The following is a 13,462-nucleotide window of genomic DNA, read 5'->3' as shown; positions in this document are numbered from 1 at the left end:
TTCTTGTTAGCAATAATTTTACCAACAAATATTCACACCACATGTCAGCAGATGTTCCAGAGACATAAAGTCCAAATATTTCAAGATGTCACAGAAGAAGTGTAAACTTAGCTACATAAACAGAATATCTTGGAACTCATTTTAATATTTTGTCTTCCTACAGAGAAATGTATTTTGTCAGTTTAAAAGATAGCCTTAGTAATCACAGACAGAAGTGCACCAGATGTTCTGGGGGGAATTTTATGCTCTCCCTTGCGGTGGGTTTCAAGGCAGGGAGAGCATAAAACTGGTTGGTGGGGGTGGGCTCCTGTCACCAACCCAACTCTGCCAAAATTTAGTCCGGGGCAGAAAGGCATGTGAACAGCCTTCCTGCCCCGCCAATTGAGGGCCTTAACTGGACAATTAACCTCCAATTAAGGACCTCTCCCGCCGCAGCTACAATTAACCATGTAGCGGAGCGGCCCCGTCACTGTATGAGTAGCGCAGCATGGAAAACCTTGCAGGCTGCTTTCTGGGTTCATGGAGGGGGGGGCTCCCTTATTAAAAGGCACTTACTGTCTGAACGAGGGACCCGGCATCAGGAAAGGGGGTGGCCTGCTGATGGTCACCCTCCTGCCCTGCTACCGACCCACACCTGCCCTCCCCTGCTACCCCGACCCCGTGAGACCACCCTGCTCTGGACTACAACAGGCCTGGTTCCAGTGACTTTCCTTGGCCTCCGGTAGGTGCAGCAGCAGCCACTGCCTCCGCGGTGGCGCTGCAGCTGCTGGCCTCTGATTTGCTGACAGCTCTGCAAGGCAGGACTTCCGGCGAACGGGTACTGGATCCATGGAAGGCCTGCCGTTGTCAACCTAAGTGCCTGATTGGTGTAGTATAAGGGTCTGAAGGGGTTCATCTTGAGTGTGTAAAGAATACCTCCTACCATGATGATGTAAGAGATCACACGTGAGAGAGACTTGAAGTTAGATACAGTGTGGCTTTTGGTAGAGTCACACAGACTAGTGTGAAGATGTATATAGTTCTAACATAAATATCAGTGTCCTAACTAACCCTGACTGAAGTATTTCAATCAGCTAGACTAAGGAAGGTGGCAGCATACCAAACCAACATACAAAAATTGCACTAAATTCGGCGGGCCTTCCATAGACATGGCAACACAGGGATCTCGGTGTTGGGTTCTCTGGACGTCAAGACCCCTGCCGCTAGAATAAAATTCCCCCCTCTATTTCTAGCCAGATTACTTTTAAGATAAAGGCCCAGTGTCTGATAAGCACTTACCTCTAAAATAAAATTTTGTAATGATAACAGGTTGCAAAGGTTTTTAAGAAATAGAAACATAGAAAAATTGGAGCAGGAGTAGGACATTCGGCCCTTCGAGCCTGCTCCTCCATTCAATACGATCATGGCTGATCATCCAAACTCAGTAACCTGTTCCCACTTTCTCCCCATATCCCTTGATCCCTTTAGCCCTAAGAACTATATCTAACTCTTTCTTGAATATATTTAATGATTTGGCCTCAACTGCTTTCCGTGGTAGAGAATACCACAGGTTCACCACTCTCTGGGTGAAGTAATCTCTCCTCATCTCAGTCCTAAATGGCTTAACCCTTATCCTTAGACTGTGACCCCACCATCGTTCCTGCATCAAGTCTGTCCAGTCCTGTTAGAATTTTGTCGGTTTCTATGAGATCCCCTCTCATTCTTCTAAACCCTAGTGAATACAAGCCTAATCGACCCAATCTCTCGTCATACGTCAGTCTTGCCATCCCAGGAATCAGTCTGGTGAACCTTCGCTGCACTCCCTCCATAGCAAGAACATCCTTCCTCAGATAAGGAGACCAAACTGCACACAATACTCCAGATGTTGTCTCACCAAGGCCTTGTATAATTGCAGCAAGACATCCTTACTCCTATACTCGAATCCTCTCGCTATGAAGGCCAACATACTATTTTCCTTCTTAACTGCCTGCTGCACCTGCATGCTTATTTTCAGCGACTGGTGCACAAGGACACCCAGGTCTCACAGCACCTCCCCTTTCCCAATCTATCACCGTTCAGATAATAATCTGCCTTTCTGTTTTTGCCAACAAAGTGGATAACCTCACATTTATGTTTCTCTACACCTGCCATCTGTTCACTCAGATGCTTCATTCTCCAGCTGAAATAGTCCATTTTGTAGAATTTTGTGCGGTTACCTTCAATGTCATTTTGTAAATTGCAGATTCCCAGCAGATTTTTTGACAATGCGTTTTTTGTCCCCAAGCTGTGTTTTTAATTTTCTTTTTCTATGTTTTTATTTTACTCATGCACTGTTTGTGCAGCCTGGTGGTACAGAAATGCCAGTTCATTTACACTAAATACATTTATTTCTGTTGGTACTCTATCCCATGGGCTGGATAAGTACTCATGAAAATCATCTAATTTAGGTAATTAGGTAAAATGTGGTAATTTCCAGATTCCACCCTCCCAGCAGGAAGTCTCACCCACAGCAGTGCATAATAGAAATACTGGTGAACGTGATTTTCTGACCAATAATATATGCAGCACATGCCCAAATTAACATTATGCAAGGGTCCTCATGATGAGGGCAACATCAGAAAAGTATCTCTTTGGAGTCCATTAATACAGCTGTAAAGTTAATGGCCTGGATTTTAGCCTGGAGGCGAGTTCTATGCGGTGGGGGAGGGGGGTTGGCGGGTGGGGGCTGTTGAGAGGTTAAGAAACCCAGAAGAACAGGCTTCCTAAATGTCCTGAAGAATTTAACTGCAGGACTACTTTAAATGGGTTCCCGTCCACAGCAAGCCTGATTGACAGGCTGGAGGCTTGTCAGGCAGGAAGCCTGCTTCACAGGGCTGACGACTATGAGACCAGGTAAGTGGGGAGTGACTGAGATAGCGGAGGGTTGTCAGGGGACAAGAAGCAGACAGATCTCTAGGGGAGGGGAGTTCCGGGTAGCTTGTTGGGACTGGAGAAAGCGCTCCTGCTCCTCCTGACTCAAAGGCGCTTAGCTCATGGATTCAGCCCCTCTCATCCTTTAAGCTGCTGCATTTATCGAAACCCAGCTGCCTGTGGTTAAAAACAGAACGATGGTTAAAACGAAGGCACAGACTCATCATAATGCTTCAATGACCAACCTGCTTCCCGCAAGTCACCCGCTCCTCATCACACCTCAATTTATACCAGAAGTGGGCTTGGTTTGAGGTGGGTTGGTTCCTGTACCAGATAGTTTGCATTTTAACCTCTCACATGACTCCAACCCACTTGTTTTTGGGAGTTAAGATTCAGCCCAATGTGAAGTGGCTTCACCTGACCTGATTCTAGTGCAAAGTAGACAGAATTTCCCGATGCATCAATGCCAAACTTGCAGGGTGACTGCAGTCTTACCGACATACAGCAAGTGGACCCTAATTTGCAATGTGGAAGTCAATTATCTGAGTCACCACAGTAAAGGATTTGCAATTTAAGTTGGCAAGCAAATGCACAAAGACCTACAAATAGACAGATGTTAGACTAGACACAAATTCCCAAATATTAAACAGCTGCTCTTTGCAAGTGCATTTTACAATCACATTGAAACAAAAATACCTTTCAATCCCACCACACCGCAAAACGATGCTGGAATTCTTACCGAACCTCCTCCATCACTCCCAATAGACAATGCGCAAAGGCCTTTAAAGAAAATGTTACAAGTTAAATCTACAGCGAGAGACGGCAACTTCTAGGCTTATTTGTCACTGCTGTTGTTCTGTTGTAACTTCATGTTTTCAAAATAAAATGCAGATTTAACATAATCTCTTTCTTTCGGTAATATATTTTAATTAAGGATATTGTGTCAGTTTCTTCTGATGGGTCAGCAAATTTATATGATCAGTAGCTAAGCCACACAGATCAGAAAAGTTTCAGGTTTTCCTGTCAGTGGTGAATTAGTTGCTCTAGATGGTGATGGAACTGTACAATTGATTGTAGTACTTGTTAATTAGAGAGGTGAAAATTCAGCCTCGGTTCCTGCTCCTAATTACCAGCAAACAACAAATGCTAGAAGCGTACCCAGGTTATTAGTTGAGTGCGGGTCTGGGCTTGCTCTGCCACCTACTAGTTCCATCAAGTTCAAACACAAATTGTAGCCACTTGGAGCAATTAGCATCTCTGGAAACGTGTTCTAGTCGTACTCAAAAACTACATGAAGCCAGGCAAGAAGGAACAAAAGACATTTTACTTTCAAGTATGGAAGGGCCAAATGGCCTACTCCTGCTCCTATTTTCTATGTTTCTATGTTAAGTAGTCAGAAAATTAGTTTCTTTACTAATGAGAGTGCCTATGCAGTATCAGGATTTACTCATCTTCTTGAAACTGTGAAATAGCATCCTTATTATGAGTCTGAGTCTTTCTGATCTTGGCACTAGCCAGGATTGCTAAAGCAATCCACAAAAGTTCCGGGAGTTACACATTTGTTATAGACAGACAATCACTTTGGCCTGGATTTTGCAATCACTGGTAAAGCAAGGGTGCTTACCACTGATCTTGAAGAAAGTTGCGCTGAGAGATCTAGCAATCTCTGTAGTGAACTTTAACTCTCTCGATGTGGAATCAATTGTAGTGTAGTTTCATCGGGATTCCTAGTGTGGAGCTGCAGTGATGTCATCAAGCTGTCTAAGCAGCCAATCACATTAAAGAATTCTCACAGACAGCCCACCAGGAAATGAAAAGCACTATTAATCAAATCATTTTTCAATTTTTCTTTTAAAACAGAGAGCAAAATAAATATTGGGACATACATATGGGGTTAAGAAGCTGAAATATCTTGAATAAACTATTTGTAAAATTATTGAAAAAGTCTAGTTTAAAAATAACCTTGTAATTAATCATAATGGAGACATTTAACAACGTTCCACAAATATAGAACTATCTTTTCAGGGCCGGACAGGTTGTTCAGCAGTAGTTATTACTCAGATCCCCATTAAAGACACAGTTACTCCTCAGTGAACAAGGCTCAACATTTTAAAAGGAGTTTCTAACAGCGATACGAGATCAGAAAAGGGGAGAGTTCTCACCAGATCAATTGATTTCGCTGATTGGTGGCTCAGGGTTGGCAAGGGGAGTTGTCCAAAGCACAACCTGTGGTGGAACAGTGAGTGACAGACCGCAACTTCAGGATATCTGCGTTAATGTGTGCTTGCGCTAAATCCTGAAGTTGCGATCAGTCTCAGAAGGGGAATGACAGTAAACGCTGACAGTTCACCAAAAAGCCCACAAATTCCGAGCCACTGTATCAAATGAGTTCCCTTCAGATGCAGATTTAATCAGCTCCTTATGTAAGCTACTAGATATGCAAGGTCTGCCTTCAAGATGCACAACAGATGTCGCTACCAGAAAACCTGAATACATTATTTCTACATTCTTCACTAAAACAGATGGTTTAAAAGAAAAATCATTTTAAAAATAGATGCCAGACACTGCCACATTCTTCAAGGATTTCTTACCTGCTGCAACGGCTGCCCCTGAGCCGCTGGAGCTCCCTCCAGTAAAATGATGAGGGCTGTAAGGGTTTCTGGGAACACCATGATACCTGAAGTGACAGGAGAGTTTGTAAAGTATGCTTCACAGCAGCAGACATTTTCAAATGTACATTTCCACTGCCTCGAGAATACACACTTCTTCCTCTTTGTTAGGTCTCTTGCTGTGTTCTTCCACTATACCTCTTCCAACCTCATCTATGCCAATCTGCAGGTACAGATTTACTGGAGAGTGTGTGGGGGGAATCGGGGAGTGGGGTGGGGGGGGGGTTGCTGGGTGGCTGGTGTGGTGGGTTGAGGGCAAGGGGTGGAATCAGTTATAGCAGCCCTAAACACCCAAGACCTGTCAAAAGACAGACTTGCCAGGTCACCCTTCAGAAACGATGAAAGCCCATTTCAATTCATAAACATGAACAATTTTGATGTACCTCACTTAGTAAATATAGCTCTATAGCCTTTCATAGCTATAGGAAGAACCATGTTGGTGTCAGTAAATTAGCCCGCAGCAATGGCATACCGCTGGAGTGAACTGTAGGCACTGAAGATGGTAGCTAGGTAGCAGATTAAAAAGCAGGACCTCAAAGGTTGTAATCTCTGGATTACTCCCGGTGCCATGTGCTAGTGAGTATAGGAATAGGAGGATACAGCAGATGAATGCATGGCTGAAGAGATGGTGCAGGAGGGAGGGCTTTAGTTTCCAGATCACTGGGTCTGTTTCTGGCAAAGGTGGGACCTGTACAAGTCCGACAGGTTGCACCTAAACTGGAACGGGACCAACATCCTTGCTGGAAGAGTTTGCTAGTGCTGTTTTGGGTGGCGGGGGGGGGGGGGCGATTTAAACTAATTTGGCAGGGGGATGGATACAGACTGGAGGTACAGTAGCAGGTGATGCACACAGTCAAATATAGAAGAGAAACTAAGTCAGTCTGGAAGGCAGAGCAAATATAGACCTGTTAAGGCACAAGCGAATAATGCAAGGCTAGATTGCATCTATTTTAACGCAAGGTGTCTTACTAGTAAAGGCAGATGAATTGAGTAATAATAGTAGGGGATTTCAACTTCCCCAATATCAGCTGGGATAGTCTTAGTGCAAAAGGCTTAAAGGGGACGGAATTCTTAAAGTGCATACAGGAGAGCTTTTTGAGCCAGCATGTAGAAAGTCCGACAAGAGAAGGGGCGGTACTGGACCTAATCCTAGGGAATGAAGCCACGCAAGTGGTATAAGTGTCAATGGGGTAGCATTTCGGGGATAGTGAAAATAACTTTAAGAGTTAAGGTAGTTATGGAAAACGACAAATAGGGACCAGATACTGAATTGGGGGAAGGCCGATTTCAATATGATAAAACATGATCTGGCCAAAGTGGACTGGGAGCAGATACTTGTAGGAAAGTCTACTTCAGACCAGTGGGAGTCATTCAAAAAGGAAATAGTGAGAGTTCAGGGCAAACATGTTCCTGTAAAGGTGAAGGTAGGACCAACAAGTCCAGGGAACCCTGGATGTCAAGGGATATACAGAATTAGATAAGGAAGAAAAAGGAGGCTTATGGCAGATTCAGAGCGCTGAAAACAGCGAAGGCAATAGAGGAGTATAGAAAGTGTGGCCGGGGGGGGGGGTGGGGGGGTACTTAAAAAAGTAATTAGGAGAGCAAAGAGGGGGCATTAAAAAACACTGGCGGGCAAGATAAAGGAAAATCCCAAGGCATTTTATAAGTATATTAAGGGCAAGAGGATAACCAGGGAAAGAGTAGGGCCCATTAGGGACCAAAATAGCAATGTGTGTGTGGAGCCAGAGGACATAGGCGAGGTTTTAAATGATTACTTTTCATCTTGTTCACTATGAAGAAGAACGATGAAGGTGTAGAGATCAGGGAGGAGGGTTGTGATATACTTGAACATATTAGCATTGAAAGGGAAGTAGTATTAGCAATTTTAGTGGGCTTAAAAGTGGATAAATCCCCAAGCCCAGATGAGATGTATCCCAGGCTGTTATGTGAGGCAAGGGAGGAGATAGCAGGGGCTCTGACACAAATTTGCAAATCCTCTCTGTCCACAGGAGAGGTGCCAGAGGACTGGAGGACAGCGAATGTGCTACCATTATTCAAGAAGGGTAGCAGGGATAAACCAGGTAATTACAAGCAAGTGAGACTAACATCAGTGGTAGGGAAACTATTGGAAAAAATTCTGAGGGACAGGATTAATCTCCACTTGGAGAGGCAGGGATAGTCAGCATGGCTTTGTCAGGGGGAGAATGTGTCAAATAAACTTGTTTGAATTTTTCGAGGTGGTGACTAGATGTGTAGATGAGAGTAAAGCAGTTGATGTAGTCTTCTTGGACTTCAGTAAGGCTTTTGAAAAGGTCCCGCATGCGAGATTGGTTAAGAAGGTAAGAGCCCATGGGATCCAGGGCAATTTGGCAAACTGGATCCAAAATTGGCTTAGCGGCAGGAGGCAGAGGGTGATGGTCGAGGGTTTTTTTTAACAAGTGGAAGACTGTGACCAGTAGTGTACCGCAGGGATCGGTGCTGGGACCCTTGCAGTTTGTAGTGTACATTAATGATTTAGATGCGAATATAGGAGGTATGATCAGTAAGTTCGCAGATGACACGAAAATTGGTGGTGTCGTAAATAGTGAGGAGGAAAGCCTTAGATTACAGGGAGGTATAGATGGGCTGGTAAGATGGGCAGAGCAGTAGGAAATGGAACTTAATCTTGAGAACTGTGAGGTGATGCATTTTGGGAGGACTAACAAGGCAAGGGAATATACAATGGATGGTAGAACCCTAGGAAGTACAGAGGGTCAGAGGGACCTTGCTGTACTTGTCCATAGATCACTGAAGGCAGCAGCACAGGTAGATAAGGTGGTTAGGAAGGCATATGGGATACTTTATTAGCCGAGGAATAGAATATAAGAGCAGAGAGGTTATGATGGAGCTGTATAAAACACTATTTAGGTCGCAGCTGGAGTACTGTGTACAGTTCTGGTCGCCACACTATAGGAAGGATGTGGTTGCACTGGAGAGGGTGCAGAGGAGATTCACCAGGATGTTGCTTGGGCTGGAGCATTTCAGCTATGAAGAGAGACTGGATAGGCTAGGGTTGTTTTCCTTAGAGCAGAGAAGGCTGAGGGGGAACCTGATTGAGGTATACAAAATTATGAGGGGCATTGATAGGGTAGATAGGAAGAAACCTTTTTCCCTTAGCAGAGGGGTCAATAACCAGGGGACATAGATTTAAGGTAAGGGGTAGGAGATTTAGAGGGGATTTGAGGAAAAACTTTTTCACCCAGAGGGTGGTTGGAATCTGGAACACACTGCCTGAAGGGGTGGTAGAGGCAGGAACCCTCACAACATTTAAGAAGTATTTAGATGAGCACTTGAAATGCCATAGCATACAAGGCTATGGGCCAAGTGCTGGAAAATGGGATTAGATTGGAGGTGCTTGATGGCCGGCACGGACACAATAGGTCGAAGGGCCTGTTTCTGTGCAGTATAACTCTATGGGTACCCTTTAACATACCTAGGTAGGAATAGTGCACTCTGCAATTATGGGAAGCAAGCATACTGCCTGAAGTATCACTGGATCTGGAGATGCTGTGTCTTCTAGAATTGTTCCTCTCAATTTACAAAGCACTATGGCAACACCCAAAGTGTTTTTCATCCTCCTTAGTTTTTTGTTTCTGCAACAGCAGTTATTACCTAAATAGCAAGGAAATCTGGCTTTGCCAAATGTAGCCTTCCAGAAATACTGTAGAAGGAAAACGATCTGTGCAGAATACACAAGTATGGATATGTTCATAGTTGAGAAACCAGACTTCAAGTCTCCAAATAACAGCAACTTCCTCAGCTCAGTGTCAAATTTTGTTTCATTATGCTCCTGTGAAGCACCTTGGGACATTTTATTACCTATAGGCATTATATGAATACAAGTTGCCATTGTAGAAACAGATGAGCACATTAAGGACAGCAAACAAGCAACTTATATTAGATAAATTTGACAGAATTTTTGAAGGAAATAAAGGTGTTTATTGATAAAGGACTACTGTTAATATTGTGTATATGGGTTTTCAAAAAGGCATTTGATAACATGCCATGTAGAGGTTTGTTGTTCAAATAAAAGCACTGCATATTGGAAAGGAATTTGGCAGAATGGATAGGAAGTTGTCTAAAGGACAGAGAGCAGTGTTTGAAGAGGTTTTTTTGGACTGGAGGGATGAACACTGTATTACCACCAGGGGCCAGATTGGGACCATTTAGTTGGAGCTGAACCTTGCCCACCTGATTTGCATTGCATTGAATTCTGCATGAAGTGATTTTGGGATTAGCAAAATTGTGCTGTGCTCAACATTCAACTAAATCTAAAACCAAAAGAATGAAGGGAAAGATTACAAGAATTTATTCATGCAGAGGGTTGTTAAGACAGAAACAGTGGTGGAAATATAATCCAGAATAGCTTTTAAATATGAAGTGGATAAATATTTGATAATAAAGAAAAATTCAAAAGGCTATATGGACAGGACAGGGAAATGCCACTAACTCAAATTAGATAGGATTGGAAGAGAAGCAGAAGGATCAGGTGATGAGGCATCAGCACAATATTAATCTACAGCACAGCAAGACCGCACCTGGAGCACCTCAAGAATGCTGTAACCTCTACTAAGATAGTCCAAATATTATACTTTATGTACAGAATTCTCATTAATGGATCATGTACTAATGTAATTCAAATAAGCCACATCACTTACAACAATGTTATTTTCTATCAAGAATGTAGAATCATTTCCAAAAGGCATTCGATAAGGTGCCGCACAAAAGGTTAATTGGCAAGAAAAGGGCTCATGGAGTTGGGGGTAATATATTAGCATGGGTAGAGGATTTGTTAACGGATAGGAAGCAAAGAGTGGGCAGAAACAGGGCATTTTCAAGTTGGCAGGCAGTGAATAGTGGAGTGCCGCAAGGAGCAGTGCTGGGGCCTCAGCTATTTAAAATCTATATTAATGACTTGGATGAAGAAAGAGAGAGTAATGTAGCTAATTTTGTTGATGATACAAAGGTAGGTGTGGGAAGGACACAGAGAGGCTACAAAGAGATATAGACAGGTTTAAGTGAGTGGGCAACAAGACAGCAGATGGGAGTATAATGTATGGAAGTGTGAAGTTATTCTTTGGTTGTAAGAATAGAAAAGCAGATTTTTTTAAAAGGTGTGAAACTTGCAAGTGTTGATGTTCAAAGAGACTTGGATGTGCTTGTACAAGGAAAACAGAAAGTAAGCATGCAGGTACAGCAAGCAATTAGGAAGGCAAATGGCATGTTGGCCTTTATTGCAAGGGGACTGGAGTACAGGAATAAGGAAAACATGCTGCAATTGTGCACGGTTTTGGTGAGACCACATCTGGAGTACTGTGTGCAACTTTGGTCTCCACATTTAAGAAAAGGATATACTTACATTGAAGGTTCACTAGATTGGTCCATGGGATGAGAGGGTTGCCCTATGATGAGATGCTGAGTAAACTGGGACTATATTCTCTGGAGTTTAGAAGAATGAGAGGTAATCTCATTGAAACATACAAGATTCTGAAGGGGCTGGATAGGATAGACGCTAAGAGATTGTTTCCACTGATCGAGGAACCTAAAACACAAATCTCACAAACCTAAATCTCCGGATAAGGGGCTTATCATTTAGGACTGAGATGAGGAGAAACTCCTTCACTCATAGGGTTATGAATCTTTGGAATTCTCTACCCCAGAGGGTTGTGGATGCTCCATTGTTAAATATATTTAAGGCTGGGATAGACAGATTTTTTGGTCTCTCAGGGAATCAAGGGATATGGCGAGCAGGCAAAAAAGTGGAGTTGAAGCCTAAGATCAGCCAGGATCGTATTGAATGGTGGAGCAGGTTCGATAGGCCATATGGTCTATTTCTTGTGTTCTTGTGAAATTCAGTAGCCACCATTTTAGAATACTGGCACACAACACATCCTTTTACTGTAGCCAGTACATGAAATTGTTAAGGCTGTCTCAGTAATGTAAAAACTAGAAAAAATTATGCATTATACTTTCTGGCTACATATATTACAGAATAAAACATGAGTGAATGAATTACTCATTGATCATTGGTGGCTGTGATTGCCTCCCTCTCTGCTTCTTTACCTCTTTAAGATGCGCCTTAAAACCTATCTTTTGGTCATCTGTCCTAATATCTCCTTATATGGTTCAGTGACAAATTTTGTTTGATAATATTTCTGTAAAGCACCTTGGGACATTTTAGTAAGTTAAATATATATATATATATATATATATATATATATATATATGCGCAAGTGGTTGTTGTTTTGTTGATTCCACAGATATTATAATACTTGCTCCATGAGAAACAGAATTATAGAATAATCTGGCTTTTGGTTGTGGAGTTGAAACAGCAAAAGCCCAAGTTACAAGTTAGGGAAAATCGCGGCCTCACCTGTTAACGTTGCAGCCAGTTATGCCTAACCCAAGCTCATGCATGTTGGATACACCAATGATAACTGCTCCAGCCTCTCGTAATTTTCTTGTGATTGTTGCATCTTCAGTTTCATGCTCCTCGCCAAGATAAACAGTTCCCACCCGATGATAATATGGAACCTATACAAATGTAAACAATCTTAGCAAAGAAATCTCTTAAGCAGTAAGTGCAACTTACGTTATCCAACTGTGGCAGATACATTAATGCAATGATTATACTGGGGCTTTGAGTATGATAGTCGACTTGTCGGGATGAGCATCTGAAATCTCACTTGAAATTTATGAGCAAAATTATGATCTTAACTTCAATAATTCTCAACTGGTTTCATTTTTCAAAAAGGTGAAACATTTGCATTTCATCACTTGAACCAAATCTGTAATCAAAGTCTTGAAGCTCCACCTACTATCAATTATGGTTTACTCACAAACCTTTGATTGTACATCAATTGAACTGATTACCAAGCAAAAAATACCCATTGCACAATTGGGTTTTGTTTAAAAACTATATTCCGGTATAACATTTTGATCATTCAATAGGGCCCTCATAGGGCAGTCAGCCCACATGCAACAAGACTTAAGCTTAGTATTTTGGCCTGCCAACTCTGATTTATAATAAATTAAAATAACCTTGGATCATCACTGAATGGGTAGAGTCAGAATAATAACAATAACTTGCATTTCTATAGAACCTTTAACATAGAAAAATGACCCAAGAAGCAAAATCTGACAAAAATGGACACTGACCCAAAGAAGATGGTGTGAGGAGGGGTGACTAAAAGCTTGGTCAAAGAGGTAAGTTTTAAGCAATTTCTTAAAGAAGGAGGAAGATGAAAAGATGGACAGGTTTAGAGAAGGAGAGGGAACACCAAAGTTCAGGGCTTAGATGGTGGAGCAAAGAGAACAGGGGACACGAAAGAGGCCAGAGTTGGAGGAAGGTAGATTTATCAGATGGCTTAGGTCTGGAGGTGGTTATGGCGCAGATTTGGGGTGGGTTAGGACATGAGCAGAAGAGTTTAGGAACATAGGAAGATAGGAGTAGGCCATTCAGCCAATCGAGCCTGCCCCACCATTCAATATGATCATGGCTGATCATCCACTTTAATGTCTTTTTCCCACACTATCCTCATATCCCCTTATGTCATTTGTATTTGCACATCGGTCAATCTCTGCTTTAAACAGACTCAATGACTGAGTTTCCACAGCCCTCTGGGGTAGAGAATTCCAAAGGTTCACAACCCTCTGAGTAAAGAAATTTCTCCTCATCTCTGTCCTAAGTGGCTTCCCCCTTATTTTGAAATTGGGTCCCTTGGTTCTAGACACCCCAACCAGCGGAAACGGCTTAGCTATATCTACCCTGTCTATCCCTTTAAGTATTTTGTAGGTTTTAATGAGATTACCTCTCATTCTTTGAAACTCTAGAGAATACAGGCCCAGTTTCCCCACTCTCTCTT

At 42.5% G+C, this 13,462-nt stretch overlaps 1 protein-coding gene across 1 annotated transcript in view; it reads right to left on the bottom strand.

The window, feature by feature from the left end:
• LOC137374549 (uncharacterized) overlaps nt 1-13,462 on the bottom strand; it is an 89,097-nt gene that overhangs the window by 24,593 nt on the left and 51,042 nt on the right. Inside the window, exons 8-10 of the mRNA XM_068040821.1 lie at nt 11,971-12,131; nt 5,481-5,566; nt 3,586-3,669 (exon numbers count right to left, since the gene is read on the bottom strand). Coding sequence (XP_067896922.1) covers nt 3,586-3,669; nt 5,481-5,566; nt 11,971-12,131 — 331 coding nt within the window. The remainder of the gene's footprint in view (nt 1-3,585; nt 3,670-5,480; nt 5,567-11,970; nt 12,132-13,462) is intronic.

The sequence above is a fragment of the Heterodontus francisci genome, chromosome 10, assembly GCF_036365525.1.
Source record: "Heterodontus francisci isolate sHetFra1 chromosome 10, sHetFra1.hap1, whole genome shotgun sequence".
NCBI classification, from domain to species: Eukaryota; Metazoa; Chordata; class Chondrichthyes; order Heterodontiformes; family Heterodontidae; genus Heterodontus; species Heterodontus francisci.
Note: the sequence above shows the minus strand (reverse complement) of the source record. Positions and strands in the feature narration are given on the sequence as shown.